The sequence below is a fragment of the Corvus kubaryi genome, unplaced genomic scaffold (assembly GCF_017639235.1).
Source record: "Corvus kubaryi isolate FWS band 111438036 unplaced genomic scaffold, C.kubaryi_AGA036_p1.0 126, whole genome shotgun sequence".
Lineage (NCBI taxonomy): Eukaryota > Metazoa > Chordata > Aves > Passeriformes > Corvidae > Corvus > Corvus kubaryi.
In genome coordinates, this window is record NW_024580661.1 from 2205595 (window position 1) to 2223413 (window position 17819).

Sequence of the window (17819 nt, forward strand, 5' to 3'; positions counted from 1 at the left end):
GCTGGAGCCTTGGGAAGATCCAGCTGCTCTCATTTGAGTTGCCTGCTAGACTGGAATTTCAGCCACGTTTCCAGGAGCTGTGATTTGAAAACAGTGGGAGCTTCCAACATTCTCAATTAGCAGAGTTAGTTACCATATGCAAATGGTGAGGCTTGGCATGTGTTCTGGAGCTGTTCTTGTGATACAGATCTTGTTTTCAGTGTTATGTTCCTCAACACCAGCAATTCATCCCATTCCTTGGAGCACTTTTATTGGGAAAGGGGTTCAACACTTGACCTCTTTGCATCCCACTTGTGCTACTTGTACCTGTTTCCCCACATGGGAGGGGCTTATCTTGCTTATTTATTCCTTGTGCTGAAGTTATTCTGTTCTTCTCATTGCTACTTTGATTTTTGGCTTGGTTTTACCCGGTGCCTATAAATACATTTCCTGGGCCACACTTGCACACACTGTTCAAGGTGAGGCTGTGTGGTTGACTTGAAAAAGAGTGAAATGATAATTCTTGTGAACTTTTCTAGGTTTTTATTTCACACTTCCCCCACACAAAATAGCGTCCCAAAGATGTCCTCTGTGTATGATGTACTGCTCCTTCTTGCTGTTAGTGCTATTTGCTGCTGTCTGAGGGTTTTGGTTGCCTAAAAGTACTTCTGAAAATTGGAACAACTTTTCTTCCTAATACTTATGAATGTGAAATATCCTGGTTTTTTAATGATGGTAGTTTGAAATGAATAATTGATTTGTTAGAATAAACATACAAGGGTTTGAGGTAGAGGGAATATTTTCAAACAATCAGATAGTTCTGTCTGAAGCACAGGGAGATGGCTCTTAATCCTCTATGATCCCACCTTTGTGCTGGATCAGCCAGGACAGAGTTGGCTTTCTGGGCTGCCAGCACACACAGCCAGGTCGTGTCCAGCCTCTCACCCACCTATCAATGTAAAAAACCCAACCCCCTAAGTTCCAGTTCCTGGTTTATGTGCCAGAAGAGGGATTTGAAGTCCTCTGGGGTTTGATTTTCAGCCTGTAACGTTATACTCACCCTTTGTCTCCCTGCTCTGTGTCCTGGCACAGTCATTGACCTGCCTGATCCCTCTGGAGATGCCACTTGCATCTCATTTCAGCCTTTGCTTTGCCAGATCTGGTAAGTTGGTCCCTCTTTGTCTCTCCTCCTCACCTGCTTCTTTCTGGTGTATGCTGGCTTGTTCCACTTCAGTTCTTTTGAACTTAAACAACCACAATTGTACTTGGTTTTGCAGATGTGGCCTAACAAACAGCTCGCTGCTGGCAGGGAGTCCTCCCCACCTCTTCTCTTGGGAAGGTTAATCATTAGGCCAGGGAGGTTTTTATTTTTATTTGGTTGGTCAGGGGCTGTTTTCTGTGGCCCGATGGAGTTTTTGTGCTCTGGTTCCCATCTTCTGCTACAGAACTTTCTCACTGGGTGCCACAGGTCAATCCTTGCATGTGGATTTGCATAGAACAAATGTGGGTTTTTGCAATATAAAGAGTGCTACTAACTATATCCCACACTTCTCTATTTGCCTGCATGCCTGCTGCTTTTATTATGCAGGACCTGCTTCCCCAGGGCCTTGTGCTCCCAGCCCTCTCAAGCATGAAGCATATGCAAAGTCCTGCTGGGACTTGGCTTTGCAGGAAAGCCTGTGGGGTGCAGATTTCATCTCACATAACCCAGAATTATCAGACTGTTCTTCAGCCCTCGTGGGCCTTGGTGTGGCCAAGAACAGCACATCTTTCCTCTGTAGGGAATGCAGGCTCTGCCCTGAACTCACCAGCGAGGATGTTTGGGTTTACAGCAGTTGATTATCCCTGGGGATAAACAGGAGGTTCCCCCTTTGCCTTTCTTCTCCTGGGTTTGAGGGCAGGTGAGATGGATTCTCCAGTGTTGCCATGGAGCAGATCTCCCCTGTCTCCATCTCCATCCTTTCCAGGCAGAATTGGGAGCAAATGCCACTCCCAGCATGCCATGGCCTGACTGTCCTGTGCTCCGTGTCCCTGCTCAGGCAGGAAAGAGGTGGTGACTCAAAAGGGTTCTTGATAGGTTCAGGTTCTTTTCTTTCTTTTCTTTTTCTTTTCCCCCAGGAGGTGCTGCATGTGTTGATCACCCAGCTTTGGGCACGGGGATGGAGTTGGGCATCAAAGCCAAATCCGGGGGTGTGCTTGGAGCTTCCAGCTGGATGAGGCAAGACAAGGAATTGCAGAGGCTCATGTGACCTACTTCTCAGCTCCCACACGCAGCCTACAGAGCAGAGACCTAAGCTGGAGCAGACAGCTCTGCTGGGAAATGAGGAATTGTTTCCATCCTGTACAGCAATGGAGAGCTTTCAGGAGTTTTGAACTCCATCGTGGTTATTGGGCCGCTTTGCCCAGAGCAGCTGTGGCTGCCCCTGGATCCCTGGCAGTGCCCAAGGCCAGGCTGGATGGAGCTTGGAGCAGGCTGGGACAGTGGGAGGTGTCCCTGCCCATGGCAGGGGTGGCACTGGATGGGCTTTAAGGTCCTTCCAACCCAGGCTGTTCTATCAGTGTTTGAATAAAGCACCCAACACATGTCACAACTAGGAAATGACACCCAGTTTTTTTAAAGCTTATCACCTCTACCCAAGAGTCGCTTTTCTATGAGAGTGGTAAAAAGGCTTCTCTGGATTATTCTAAAAATAGCAAAATTGAGATTGAGTTTACCAAACCAGAAAAAGTTTCCCTTCACGTGGCTTCCTGTGAGAACAGTAAATCTTCTTAGATGGTGGCAGCACACATCTGTCACGGCCAACAGCTTGTCTGGAAATCTGTGTGACAAATCCCACTAGGACATGGCACAGGGGGAAAAGTGCTGAAATCCAGTAGTGTATTGCAGATCCTAAATCTGTTCCTGCACAGGAGTGAAGACAGGTGAAAACAGGTGGGGACTGTGGGGTTTTCCCTGTGCTGGCTGAAAAAGCGCTTGCTGCTCCTGCTCACAGGTGCCTGGAGTTTGGAGATGGAGGGAGCGACAGGTAGGAGCTGCTGTCACACACAGCTGGCTGCTTTGTAAAAGGATCAGGGTGAAATTAGATTTCAAAATGTGATAGGAGCTGACTGCCCTACCTGCCTGTGCTTGTCCAGCTCTAACACTGCCTGGCCCTGAAAAGGTTGGATTTTAAATGGGCTCTTCCTTAACTGATTCTCCTTCAATCATGACTGTCCTGGTGGCAGTTTTAGCCAGCCTGGTATCTTTGGCCTTTTTTTCTGCCAGCCTGCTTTTGGAAGAAGACATATGTGGCTTCTAATCTGACTTCCTGGGTTTCCAGTTTACTGTAGGGAAACTGAGTCTGAAAAAATTTCAGGAGCTGAGATCTTTATTCTGCTATTGTAAAAGGAACAAGGTAAGGATATGGGTCAAAGTCTGTGATAGGGATAAGAAATTGCATAGGGCAAAGGCAATGGACCTGTAGTAGATAATTGCACTCAATAAATAAATATCTTTACTGCAATATGACATGCCACAAAAGGATAAGAATCCTTGTTTTGCTTCCAAAGAAAGATATTTGTAAAAATTAATATTCCCTTCCTTGAAGAGTGTTGTCCATGCCCTGCTAGGGATATATATTTTGTATGTTATAGATTTCATATCTTGCAGCCGTGGTGTGCAAACAGAAGGAGAGCATGAGCTCTTGTCTCCAAGTGGGAGCTGGGATTGCTCTGGGCTCTGCAGGGCTGGCAGGGAAACCTCAAAGGCACTGCAAGTTTATAAAAACAGGCACAGGGGAAAAGAGAAATAAGAATAAAGAGGTGAGTGAGAAAAACCAAGGACCCCTGTGAGAACTTAGTTTACAGATCTGGTGGGCAGAAGCTGATGCCCAGGAAGTTGCACCTGAACTTCTTCCCTGGGCAGTGCCCACTCCTGAACACATTGTCCAGAGAGGCTGTGGGGTCTCCTCCCTGGGGATATTCCAGAGCTGTGTGCACACAGTCCTATGCCCTGGGATGAGTGGCACCAGGTGCCCACTGTGGTTCTTTCCAGCCTGACCCATCCTGAGATCCTGTGTTGAGCAGTGCTCAGAGGACAGGACACGTTTGTACTCGCTCTAAAAAAGAGAATGACAGAAGCAGTTGTGGGATTATGGTTTTTTAAATTATTTTTGCCGTTTCCATAATGATTATGGGGATTTGCTGCATAAAGGGGCTGCCTGTGTGGGATGCCATCCCCATGGCTGGACAAGTTGCACTGGGAACCTTCAGAACTGTCAGTGCAGCCTGGAGGGGATGTGGGAAAGCAGGATCCTGATGGGGGAGCCGGAGTGGTTGTGTCACTGGAGCACTAAAAACCCGGCCTGGCAATCCCAGCTCTGGGTTGTTTAAAGTGAGCTCTGCGGCACTATGAGAAGACCCAAGTAGGTGCAGAGCTTGTTCCTGGCTTGGGCTCCTCTGTCCCGTTGTGAAATCCTGGCAAACTGGTTTTGAACTTGGTTTCTGGCTGGCTGTGGCAGTCCCCAACAGCAGCGGGTGTTGCCAGTGCTGGAGGCTTCAGTGGCTGCTTGCTTGTCACTTCTGGAGCTCTTGTTGCCTCAAACAGCTCTCTGAAAGTTGGGGATGATCCTGTGTGTTTGAATTATAGAAAAAGGAAAGGAAGAAACAGTTCCTGTTCTCATTAAAGTCCTAATTGCCGACTCCAGGAGGTAATGCCCTACCCTGTATCTCTGGTGCTTCCAGCAATCTGTGCTTTGCTTGCATAGCTTATTTCTGATTTGACAGAAAGTGAGGCTTTAGGGCTGCAGAGCCACCCTTGACTTACACACAGAATTCAAGCCCCTTTGTGCAAAGGGTGAAAGGTGAGGTGGAGAAGCTGGAAGTGCTTGTTGGGGCAGTTCAGTGTCTCTGGTATCTCTGTGGGCTGATGCCAGAGGTGTTACCGTGTTCAGCTGGGGAATATTCAGATTTCAAAGGTACTGATCCTAATGCATTGGGGACAGGATGAGCACAATTTGTCACACTCCCAGTGACTGGAGGATGCTCCATTAACTGGGGTGACAGCCTCCCCTGGCACTTTGGAAAAACAAAGCCAGAGAATCTGAGAAGAAATGGTGCTAAAGATGACAGCTGTGTCTCCATGGATTGGAAAACCTAAGCACAGCACTGAACCTTCATCTGCAGGTTCCCCAGTGCTAGGAAAGTGAATAAACAAGAGCAGAGGCAGCAGTAGTGGAGTAGTTTTGAGTGCAGGGAGTAGTGGAGTGCTTTTCCACCTAGCAGTCCTTGAATGAGGGAATTCCTGCGAGGGTTTAAGAGCGTAGTTGTGCAAAGTCAGAGACAGTGACCCCACCCCTTTACCTTCCATGTGGGAGAGCACTGCAGGGCACAGCCCTCTCCTTCCATGGCAGGTGCCCTGAGGCTGCAGCACTACTGGGGCTGATGTCTCAGAGCTGAAAGGATGTGGCCTCTTCATTTCCACCTCTGCCCCCTTGCAAGTGGCAGAAGGTGGTGGTGAGCTTATCACATCATAGCCAGCTTGTGAGCATTGACCTGAGTGTTGGTGCTTTGGGGTAATTCCTTGGGTGAAGCTGGGATAGGAATTTTGACTAAGAAGGTGATTTGGAATGGGGAAGATGGATGTAGCATATGCCTCACAAGCAGCTGCTTGCTGGGCCTGTTTGGGGGAGTTATGTGTAGATTTTACTCTGTTAGTGTAACAGGTTGCACAATGGGCTCCTAAAAGAGCTTTTTCTCTAGGGAATTATTGTCTCTTTGAGATTGGGGTGTCAGGGTGTTACAGACTTTGCAGGAAAATGCTGAATCCAAGTGCACAAGGGCAAGTCACAGGGGCACAACTTCCTTTTGTCCTTCCCAGTAAGGAGAGGAACAACAGTCTCCTGTAAGCAGACTGAGAATCCCCACAAATAAAAAATACTCCCTGTAATCATCAAATCACAGAATGGTTTGAGTAGAACAGGACCCCAAAGCCCGCCCAGTGCCACCCCTGCCATGGGCAGGGACATCTTCCACTATCCCAGGCTGCTCCAAGCCCCAATGTCCAGCCTGGCCTTGGACACTGCCAGGGATCCAGGGGCAGCCCCTGCCTGCTTTGCTGGGATGCTGCTGCTTTCCCCGGCTGCATGAGGCTGAAGCTCTTGTTCAATAGCCCAAGGAGCTCTTCAATGAAAATTGAGTGTCACTAATTTGTGTGTCTCTTGAGGTAAGCAACTAGATTTTTTTCTTTCTTGCTTTGTTTCTGATTCTGTTTCATCAGTTACTTCCTTGAAAAGCCCCACACAAATTAAAACTTGTGGCAATAACCAAATACATTTAGTTATTGTAGCTTAATGTAACAAAAGTTAGTACTGTTCTTTGCATTGTGCTTGGGAAAAATAGGTGGAAAACCCTTGGATCTCTTATACACCAAATATTATTTGCTCAAATTCTCAGGCAGGTTTTGAGCAGTCAGTTTAATTCCTAGAAGGGAAATAACTTTGATGAAGTTAGAAGTGAGGAATGATGCAACAAATGGAGATAATGTTGACTCATTTCTGCCTCACTGATAGGTATCTAGGGGAAACATGGAGGTGTTACATGCTCTGGATGCTGATTTTTCTGTTATATTGTAACACTAGTTTTCTGTCTTCCCCCTTTCCTTTCCACAGCTCACTTTTAATGAAAAAAAGTTGTTTTCCTTCAAAAATGCCCCCTCTAGGACTGGTTGTGTCAGGCCAGGATGGTTCAGAGTGGTCTGTTGTTACAGAAGCCCCTCTTTGTGCCTTTTCTTCTTCACAAACCCCTTCGTGCTGCTCCTCGTTCTTCAGTAAATGTGTTTCCCTGCTTGCCTTGGTCTCCTGGGCACTTTTTCCACCCTTCTTCTTTACTGAAGGTACAAAAAGGCAGGGTAACATGGAAAGGGTGTAAAGATGGGAATTTGAATGTACCAGGATGGACTTTTCCAGTGGATATGGTGTTCAGGCTTCTTTCCCTGTTCTTCCAACCTTGCCAGGTTGTTTCTGTGGCAGAAATTTAATCTGCTCTTAATTGAGGAAAACAATATGAAAAAAAGCACGGAATGAGTGATGCTAAAAGGAGACCCTGGCATTATTTAGCTGAGTTAATCCCGAGTGTAATGCCATGGGTTTAACTGGAATTACACTGGGGATTAGTTCAGCTGATAGCTGATCACACTCTAATAGCTGCCTGGCTTCAGGAGTTGGTTGAGCAGGTGCTGTTGCCTCCTTCCAGCCCCATTCCTTCACCTCCTTGTTTTCCCACAGTGGGCCCTGTTCTTCCTTTAGCAGGACTTCATTTGAGGAGCCCCATTTATCTTTCGCTGCTCTCTTGGGGTTTCCCATTTTCTGTTTTAACAGTTCACCAGGAGAATGAACCTTGGGGAGCTTTGCAAAGTCCAAACACCTTTTTCCTTTTCCATCGAGGGGCTTTCCTCAGGGTATCAATGATTTTACACCGTGCTGGAGTGAAGGGCAGAGATTAAACAGGAGTATTCTTATGCACTGCTGGTGATCATGTGCTGAGCAGGTCCCAGAAGCTGCCCACAGTAGGCTCAGCGTGTTGGACCTGGAGGGAGCACTTGCTCTTCTGGGCACGATGAGAAGTGAGGTATCTCCTCCTAGAGGAGAGGCAGCAGGGTTGGCACAGCCATCCTTGTAGCCGTGGGATGGATCCATGGGTGGATGGGGATAGAGCAGGAGGCAGTGGGCCAGGAGGATGAGTGCCATGCCGGATGGGACCACACGCCCTCGGGTGTAAAATTACCCACCCACCAGGATCGCCCTTCCTCCGTCCCTGGCTCACGGGCCATCCCAAGGTTGTACGGGGGCTTCCCTCCACCAGGACATTGCCTGTCATTTCCTCTGTTTCAGCAGCGTTCTGGGATCCGAGCTTTTCCAGCAATGGAAAACTGAGGATTTGGGGCAAAGCTGTCAGTCACGGGGTTTCTCTTCCCCTCATCTGCTGTGCTTTGTTTGCCGGGAGGCTCCTCTGTGTTTCTTTTCAACTTTTTTGGTATTTTGGCCAAACCCTCAGGGATCAGCCTCCAGCATTGCTTGGTTTTAAACATCATTTTTATCATCATCATCCTCATCGTCCTCTGGAGGTGCTTCTTCGCCCAGTGGTGTTGTGTGGGCTGCTCTTCCTCCTCCCTCTCCTGGAGCCCGGCCGCGGCAGGAGAAGCCCCAAGCGCTTCATTTTGGGGCACTTTCCTGCGGTCGGCTCTGCCGGGGCGCGACGTGCCCGCGCTGCCCGCTCCTTCGGGGCTGGGGGCCGCGCCCCCGGCCCGGAGCGCCCTGCCCGGTTCCCCCGGGGGCCGGGCCGGAGGAGGCGGCGGCGGGGGCGGGCGCAGGGCGAGAGGGGCCGGCCCAGGGCCGCGCTACGTGTCCCGCAGCCCTTATAGCCCCGGCCCGCCGGGCCCGCCGCCGCAGCACCATGGCGAGCCGCGAGCACACGGTAGGGACGCGCCGGGGCGCGGGGGGCGGGCGGTCCCCGCGGATCCCTCTCCGAGTCCCCGGCACTCTGCCCGGCGCCGGGATCCGCGGCAGCGGGGCGTTCTGGAGGGGCGCGCTCGGAGCTCGCCAGCCCATCCATCACTCGGGGCGACGGGGATGGACGCGCTGGCCGGGCGCTCCGCGCATCCTCCGCGGGCATTCGGCCGCAGCCCGCACCTGTCCCCCTGTGCCGACTTCGGTCCCCGCTGATCCCCTCCAGATCAGCGGGGCCGGAGGTCGGGGCAGCGCCTGCCTCGCTCGTGGCTTTCTGGGGGTCCTCTGTCCCGGCGGCACCCGGAGAAGGAGTTGGTGAGCCGGGTCACCACCTCCGTCAGGCTCTCAGCATCGCTGCGCAGCCAGCGCTTTAGAACACACACAGCAAGGAGAAGTAACCATAGCCAGGACACAGTTCAGTTAGAAATTAAAATTGCAAATCCCGGCCGCAGCCAGACATCGCTTTCCGCTTGCCAGCCGCCCTCCCTCACTCCCGGGATCTGGGATGGGAGCTCTGGGTCCCTCTGGCTGCGCGTACGTTTTCCAGGTTTTAAATCAGAACCAGAAGAAATCTTGACGCAGGTCTTTAGGGCTGCTTTTTGCTGGTTGGTTTGATTTCTTTTTTAGTTTGCCATAAACTTTTCCGATGGATTTGATGCATTTTGGACACAGTGGTAATCTGTCCGGGGAGGAATGCACTCAAAACCACGCGGAACAAAGCGCGCTTGTGAGGCAGGGTGTTCTTGGAAACGCAAAAACCTGTGGTTTAGGGATTATTTCAGGCAGGGGAGGTGCGAGCCGTGAGCTGTGTATGGGAGTTCTGTTCATTGCTGTGACAGGAGAGAGGTATTACTGGACTTCCAGAATAATCCCTCTCCTTTGCCTCCACCCTGGGCTGGAAAAATGACCTTTATAAGCAAGTTTGTGGCTGACCTTTGTGCCGTGGCTGTCAAAACAGATGCTATCAGCTTGACAGCTGTAGGCGGATTTTTGTGTGCTTATCTGCCAGGTATCTGATGGAGTGAGAAAAGGCGTGATTTCGCCAATTACAAGAGGTTTGGGGAGTGATGGTGAAATGGTGATGTCCCATTTGTGATCTTCCTGTCCGTTGTCAGAAAGATGTGGTTGCACAGAGTGCAAAGGAAGTTCTCTCTCCCGACTGCAACCCTCAGCACCTTCCTGGTTTCAACCATCTCCAGTTTATGTCAAAGGCACGGGATAAGGAATTTCACTTTGTTCAGGGTCCTTTGACCTTTTTTTTTTTTGTGCACACAGACGATTTTTTGTGACACCTTTTGCAGCTGCAACAGCCAAAGGTGTTCAATCTTAAAATGAAGACACAGTAATTTATCCTATTGAGATCCCTATTGATACAGCAGTAGGATCATCCTTCTGTTGCCCCCTTCTTAATCCCCATTCTTTGTTCTCCCAGTAACACGAATCCTTATTACTCCTAAAAATCCTTGTTGCTAATAAAACCTCAGTCTTACCACAGTTTCGTCATGTGGGTGGTGTGTTAATCTTTGTCCCACAGACGTGGTTTTGAGAGGCTCGGTGTTACCAGCTTAATTCACTGGCTGAGGGGATGTCAGAGCTGCGTTTCGCAGGTGATGCTGGTCAGCTGTCAGTTTTGGAAAGGCACAGCAGTGCCAGCTGTTGTGAGATGGACCACTGTGTTATTTGACAGTGCTCCTCATTTTGGAAACTGAATATCTAGAAGCCCAGGATTTAAATCCTAAATTCAGCCTGAGTGCTCTCTGGAGTTTGAGGCCAGTTTGAGGATGCTTTAATTGCACATCCATTTATTTCTTGAAGCTTATGGCAAAGTACAAAGAAGAAAACTTAATGGCTTTTTTTTTTTTTTTTTTGCTCTACACGTGATGTCCTTAAAAATGAACATGACACCTTAATTCTGCCTTGTGTGAAGGAAGACCAGAGTCGTGGTGTGCAGGAATCTCTCTTTGGCTGGTTAATGTGGAAATGCTCTGTGCTCTCTTCATTTCTGCTCATGACACTGCAAGAGTTATGAAGTCCTTCCTCTACGTGCCAGGCAGTGTCCTTCTGTTCCCAGCCCTCACTGACAGAAAGCATTCATTTCTGGCCAGTTTCGGGACTGACTTTTCAGGGAGAAGAACGGTCTGTAATGATGACCTTAAAGCCTTTAATGTTCCTCACACAGCCCTCCTGTGTGCCTCAGTGGCAAACCCTGCTCTCAGGAGCAAGCACAGCATGAAGGGGTTGCAGTGAGCGAGGTGGAGCTGTGGGCCTGCCCTTGTTTATTGTGTGGGCTCTTGCACAGCGTGGCTTTCAGGGCTGAGGGGTTCTTTGAGCTCTGTCGAGAGAGCAGCTCGTTCTCCCCACACCTGCGGCCCCGCCGCCGGTATTTCCGCCGCTCGCTGCCTCTGCCCGCCGAGCGGCGTTTCCCGGACGGGCAGGAGGACACAGATGGTGCAGTGTGCTCCAGGGCAGCCTGCCACAGAGCCCAGAGCCACGGGCACGGCCCTGCCCTGGCAGGGCGACTGCCTGCGTGGCTTTGTGTCCCCGGGGCTGCGCGGAAAGTGCAGCTCAGCGCATCCCATGGGATGGAGGCGCTGGGAGTCCTGCCCCCGGCGAGTGGGGCTTCTCTTTGGGTGCCCTTGCAGGTGCTTAGGGAGAATGAGAGCCGAGTGCTGAAACTGCCTTTCTCAGGGGAAGTGTTTCAGCTTTGTCCCCTGCCTGGCCTCGCAGCAGCATCTCCAGGAATCAGACTGGTGTGGCACCCCCGGCTTGCAGCGGGATGTGCCTCCGCAGCCCAGCTCCGTCACAGAGCTGGAACTTCTGCTGGCTCACTTGTGTTTGTGTAGGGCTTGCGTGCAAATGATGTGGGCTTATTTAAGTTTATTTAAACAGGAGCAACAAACCCACAAGATCAGGCATCAACCCTGAGGAAAGAGGCTTAATTTCTTTGCCTAAAAACTACTCTCATGTTGAAAAAAAACCGGAGCTGCAGGGCAGAGTTCAGATGGACTGATATCCCAGGCAGAGCAGGAACATATGTACATCTCCATCAATTTAATTGCAAAGCAGCATGAAAGAAAAAGCTTATTAAAACACCCAAACCATGCATTCATCTCCTCTCACTCTTAACTGTTGCCTTCAACGTAAAGAGCAAAACATCTTGAAAGCTGTTTATTTTCAAAGCAGTTCTGAGTAGCTCATCGCAGTGACACTGCCCAGGGGACAGGGCAGCAGAGCCCTGATTTCAGGGAATTAGCGTGGCTTGCTCTGGGCTGAGTCACTCAAGAAAGCGAGTTTTATAAAACTCGTGTTTGATCCAGTGAGTCCCAAGCCTTGTTCTTACAGCATGATTGATTTTGTGGAACACGGTGCCCAACTCATTGCACCGTGACATCCAAAGGTGATTGTTTTCCAGCTGCTCATCACATGCTTGGGATTTCTTGGTTTATTTTCTATTGCTTTGTTTGCTTTATCTCTCTTTTCTTTGAAGACCATGGAAAGGTAAGGTGATTAACTTTTGTTGCTGTGTTAATTATAACTCTCTCCCCTTTTCTCCCAGTTTTCTGAAGCCTTTTGCTATTATTTAGAAAGTTCCCTTTCCAGTCTCTTGCCCCCACGTTGCTGTTTCACTCACTTGGGCTGCCAGTGTGCCAGGCCAGTGTTTAATAACCACACTCTGCCCTGTAAGAGCAGGCAGGTTCAATTTGGGGCAATTCAGGGAAGAAAAGCCAGGAAAAGTTGCAGGTTCCTAAATATGAATGCCTTCTCCTTTCCATGCTTGAGCCCTCCAGGCGTTGGGGAATTAAAAAACCATTGTGGTGGGGTGCAGCCCCAGAAGCTGCGAGTTGGGGGCTGTGGGGGACGGTCCCCGAGTGCAGGAGGGCTTGGCTGGTGTCCCCTGGCAGTGCCACGGCAGCAGGAGCAGCAGGGGGCTGTGTTCCAGGGGGCTGTGTGGGGACAGAGCAGCTGCCAGGACCGTGCACACGGAGAAAGGGAAGGGTTTTTCTGCTGGGATGGATATTTCCTGCCTGAACTGCCCTTCCCTGTGAGGAGAGAGCAGGTAGGGCAGGCCTGACCCCTGCAGCTGAGCTCCGAGGTTCATCTTCTGCTTTCCCAACAGGACTAGTGGCTCTTTGGGATCTCTCTGTCTCCCAGGGGTCACCAGCTGAGCAGCTCTGCTGCTGCTGGAGGAGGTTGGTGTGGGGGTGGCTAGCTACCAGGGGGTGGCCAGGGCCTCGAAACCCACCTGTAGCTCCTGCAGCTCTGAGTGGAAGCGCTTTGAGTCAGCGCCTTCCTTCCTGTCCCGCTGCTGGACTCCGGGATAAATACAGACTCCAGCCTCCTCTGGTTTCTCTGCACAGATCAAGTCACAGCCACTTACAAATCCGTGCCAAAATCCAGAGGTGTAGGGTTCCATCCATGCCCTCCTTGGGCAGCCCCTGCAAGAGCTTTTAGTCAATCAGCAGCTGATGCTGAAGCCCCCACACTACCCAGACATGTGCACTGCAGCTGCAGCTTAGATTTAGGCCATAGAGATTTTGTTTTTCTGGAGGGTTTTCAAGACAAACACTGGCATATTTGCCTTTTTTTTTTTTTTTTTTTTAATTTTAACTGGGCTGATGTTGATCCTGGAGGGTGCCTTTAGAAATGAAAAGGTGTTTTAGATAAACTTACAGCTGTACAGGCCCCCAAAAGATAAGTGGCGTGCAGGGCCTGTGTGAATGCCTGAGCCTGTACCTTGGTCACGCTGCTCGTACACTTTGCTTCTCAAAGATCCATTAAGAGAAAGGCTGTGTAATTCAGGTTGCCATTTATGAATTTGCTGTTATCGTGAGCAGGGTGTCACAGCTGAAGGGAGTGAGAAATAGCTCCTTAATGGTTTCACAGCTTAATCATTTCCAAGAGAAAATGTACACGGAGTGGATCATTAACAAAAGGAGGGATGCAAAAAAGCCCTGGGTATGCGTCATGCCGTGGGATGCTGGGAAGTCGGGATTTGCCTGTGGGGCTGGTAGTTCCTCACTAGCACTGCCTCACATCCCTCCCAGAGTGGTCTTTGCTCCTTTGCTCACAGCTTGGCTCAGTTACAACTCCATGTGTCAAAAGCTTTGTCTGCTGAGTGGGTGCCAAAATGTGTTGGGAGAGCAGAGCTTGAGGAAGGAGTTGGTTTACACAGATTTGATTTTATTTTCTGTTAGCTGCAGCACTTTGTGGGTTGTTGAGATGAGCTTTTTCTGTGCATTGCTGGAAAACAACCATCTGCACCTACATTTCCAAGACTTTCTGACCTGCAGGTCTTTGCAGCCTCTCTGGCAGAACAAAATGTTTTCTTCAATATCAAACTGTTTTTTAGCTTCCCATTGTGGTGCAAAAAGTGTGGTTGGGCGGGAGGTCATTTTTCAGGCAGGCCCAGCCCTTCTGATGGGAAGATCATTAGGTTGTGTTGCCAGTGAGCATGGGAAGAGGGGGGAAAAGTCATTTTAGAGGAGGGTATTTTTTTAGAGGGCTGCTGTGGGGGTCTGAGCTGGGCACCTGCCCCTGGGCATGATGAGTGCCCCACCAGCCATGGCTGGGGCAGCTCACTGCATCTCTGGAAAGCTGATCTGAGCCCCTGGGGATGGATGTGAGGAGTGTCAAGCTCTCAGAGGTGCAGCCTGAAGTCCGGGGGAGCTGCTCTTCAAACACGGGGCATTTTTCTGTCTTAAATATTGTGGGAGCTGAAGTCTTCATCTGCTGTTGGTCTTATTCTCCACTACCCTTCTGTGGCTGTAAAACTGGGGGCTGTGCCACCCTCTGAGAGATGCTGGGAGTTTACATGAATTTTTGAGGGGCCAACTAACAATAATCTCCGAGGAAAATGTTGAACTGTCCTTGGACCAGCCTTTGAGCAGCATGGAATGACTCAGAGCTGTGCCTCCGCCTGCTTTAGGGAGGGAGGGGAAATGCTGAGCAGGCACTCGTTCAGGAAGAGTACGACATCCTCGGTGCTGACTTGGGCCAGGCTCTAGGTAACCCTGGGTGCACTCACACATTAAAAGCCCATCTTGCAGCTTGTGGGGCTCAGATGCACAGGGAGATGGGGCAGGAAAATTTCATCCTCCTTTAGTCCTCAACTTGGCCTTGCCTCCTGCAGCTGGTTTTGTAGGGTGGCACAGTCAGCGGTACAGCAGTGAAAACGGCCCTGTCTTCATCCAGCAGAAATTCCCAGGGCACTGAGGAGGTGCTGAGTGAGAGGAACGTCTCTTTGGCCCCATCTGTCGTTTCCAGCAGCAGCCGAGAGTGGGAGCCAGGAAAGAGTTTATGGCTGGGACATCAGTGCATTGTCCCCCTTTCCACTGATTTACGAGCTGAGATACCAGAGGCTGTGCCTTTCCTCCTGATAGTCCCCCATGAACTTTCCTTCCATGAATTCATTGTAATGATTTTTTCCAGCCAAGTGAACTTTTGGCCCGCCAGGCAAAATTCCCCCATTTAACCGTGTCCTGCGTGGTGCTCCTGGCCAAGTTCCCCTACGTTCCTTCCTGCTGCTGCTTTTGCAGTTTGAAAACCCTGAAAAAGATGCTGAGGTGGAGAGAGGTATCCTGTGGCCTGCTGCTGACCACTGCAAAGTCAGGCACATGGGGCACAAGACACCAGGTTCAAGGCTGGACATCCAACCTGAGGCAGGGAGAGGCACCCTGTGGCCACGGCACTGAGACCCCACCAGCCTGGGCTGCAGTCCAGCTTTTCCCTTTCATCAGGCTGCCACTGGGTCCTGGAGAGGAGAAGCCTCACAGGAGGATGAGTTCTTTTACAGAATCCCAGGATCCCTGAGGCTGGAAAAGCCCTCCCAGCCCACGGAGTCCAAGCTGTGCCCCATGCCCACCTTGTCCCCAGCCCAGAGCACTGAGTGCCACCTCCAGCCCTTCCTTGGACACCTCCAGGCATGGGCACTCCAAAGCTCCCTGGGCAGCCCCTGCCAAGGCCTGAGCACCCTTTCCATGCAGAAATTCCTGCTGATGTCCAAGCTGAGCCTCCCCTGGCCCAGCCTGAGGCCGTTTCCCCTTGTCCTGTCCCTGTTCCCTGGCAGCAGAGCCCGACCCCCCCGGCTGCCCCCTCCTGTCAGGGACTTGTGCAGAGCCACAAGGTCCCCCCTGAGCCTCCTTTGCTCCAGGCTCAGCCCCTTTCCCAGCTCCCTCAGCCACTCCTGGGGCTCCAGCCCCTTCCCAGCTCCGTTCCCTGCCCTGGGCTCAGAAATAGATGTATTTCACACAGCTGATGAAGCTGCTTGGAACACAGATCCTCTGTAGCTCCCACTGCTCATGAAACCACTGGAGCTGCTCTAAAGACAGAGGATTTCTTTCCTGAGAGGGATACCCTGGGCATGTTCAGAGGGGGTATCTTACCCCCATACCATCGAGAGCTGAGGTGGGCTCAGTTTGCAGAACCAGTTTTTGGAGCTGTCCCAGGAATGGCGTTGGTGGAGTGGGACGTGGCTCGGTCAGTGACCGGAGGACTCTGTGGCTCGGCTGCACTCCCGAGGTGTCCCTGCCCAGCGCAGCCTGTGTGCGTGCCTGTGTCCCGCAGTTGAGCTCAGCTGGCGGTGTCCTGGCCTGGTTCTCCTTTGGAGGGTGCTTGGAGCAGGAATCCCGGCATGTTTTCAGGGATAGGGTGCCTGTCCTGCCGCGGCAGGAGGCGGGGCATGTACCGTGCCGTATGTACCACAGAGAACCACAGCCCACTGATTAAATTCCCGAATCTCATATTCGGGGGGGGGGATTATTTACGTGTGGATACACTTCCTGCCTGGAAACCTTTTTTGATACTGAGGTTAATGTGTAGTCAGAATCTGTACCTTTGCCCCCTTTTCCTCTTGCCCCTGCAATCTGAGGGACTGACACTCAGTTTCCCATTTCTGTAACGCGATCTTTTTCTCCAGAAGAAGGTAGAGAAGCAGGGCTGTGTGTTCTGGGTGGTTTTCCTGGCAGGCATCAAACCAAGGCATTTCTTCTGCAATTGACATTGCAAACCCATTGTTTGCAAAAGGAACAGGGGCCCAACTGCTCAGGCGGGTTCATCTGCAGGAGATCATTTAGCAGAGCTGCTCTGAATATTAAAAACTGGGCAACCATGGAGGGGTTTCGTGCTTAAATTGTTATTTTTGTCAGTGCCTGACGAAATGCTTTGTTTGTTAAATATTTGTTGCCCCTGCAGCTGTCTCTTCAGATTTCAGGAATGAAGACGGGGAGATTGTTTTTATAACATCTGTCCTGGCCTTGCAAGTTTATCCCAAAAATGTAGGAGCGCAGGATGAGTCACTGGCTTTTCTGCATCGAGGAAATGAGAGTAGTGACATCATCTCATTCCGAGATAAGGAAATGCCTGAGCTGGGAGCCCTCAGAGAGGCAGATTTCAGTCCCCAACTGCTGATTTGGACTCACAGTGTAGAAATAAGCATCTGATTTGTGAAGTTACTGGAACGTGAGCCTGGTTTTGTTGATTTTCTTCTCCTTTTTTTTGCGCCAGTGTTGTATAAAACTTGATTGTGACAACCCAAGCCGTGCGAATTTATGCCAAGAGGAAAATATTTGAGCTGCCATCAGCAAATAAGGTCTTGCTAAGAGCTCAGAAATTCTTGTGGCTTAAGAAAACACCACTTCAGCTTAACAGCAGCTTGAAAATCCCGTGTGTTCGCGGGGTTTGGCATCTCCAGCTGTCTGTCTGCGGGCTGAAAGGCTGCTTGTTTCGGGGCACTGGGATGGCTCAGAAAACCTTAAGCTTCTCTGTGTTACGTTCCTGGCAGGGCTCCGGGGGCGATGCCAAAAGGAACAGGCAGCGGGTGCCAAGGAGAGACTGCGTCTGCTGGCGTTTATTCAGAGCACGGGGCGGAGAAAGGGATCCCAGCCCAGCATCCTGGCCGGCACAGGGAATGCTGGCAGCGCCTCCGCCTCGGCAGGGGGCTGGGGACACACACGGCACTGTCACTGCTCTGCTCAGTCTGCAGAGAAAGCACAGCGCTGCTCCTGCCCACCTGCGGGCGCTGGGAAAGGAGACTCCGCATCCCTGTGCAGGGAGCAGGGGCACAGCAGGGACAGCAGGGTGGCAGGGGCACAGCGGGGACAGCAGGGTGGCAGTGGCACAGCGGGGACAGCAGGGTGGCAGTGGCACAGCAGGGACAGCAGGGTGGCAGTGGCACAGCAGGGTGGCAGTGGCACAGCAGGGACAGCAGGGTGGCAGGGGCACAGCAGGGACAGCAGGCTGGCAGTGGCACAGCAGGGAGGCGGTGGCACAGCAGGGACAGCAGGCTGGCAGTGGCACAGCAGGGACAGCAGGGTGGCAGTGGCACAGCAGGGAGGCGGTGGCACAGCAGGGACAGCAGGC

At 51.2% G+C, this 17819-nt stretch overlaps 1 protein-coding gene across 2 annotated transcripts in view; it reads left to right on the top strand.

The window, feature by feature from the left end:
- The first annotated feature begins 2082 nt into the window (after nt 1-2082).
- Nucleotides 2083-17819, top strand: part of PAPSS2 (3'-phosphoadenosine 5'-phosphosulfate synthase 2) — a 33714-nt gene continuing 17977 nt past the window's right edge. Inside the window, exon 1 of one of the 2 annotated variants that reach the window (XM_042021948.1) lies at nt 2083-2331. In XM_042021948.1, the coding sequence (XP_041877882.1) occupies nt 2329-2331 (3 nt within the window). In that variant the 5' untranslated portion in view covers nt 2083-2328. Of the gene's footprint in view, nt 2332-8342; nt 8431-17819 lie in introns of those variants that run through there. The other variant, XM_042021940.1, reaches the window with a different exon arrangement.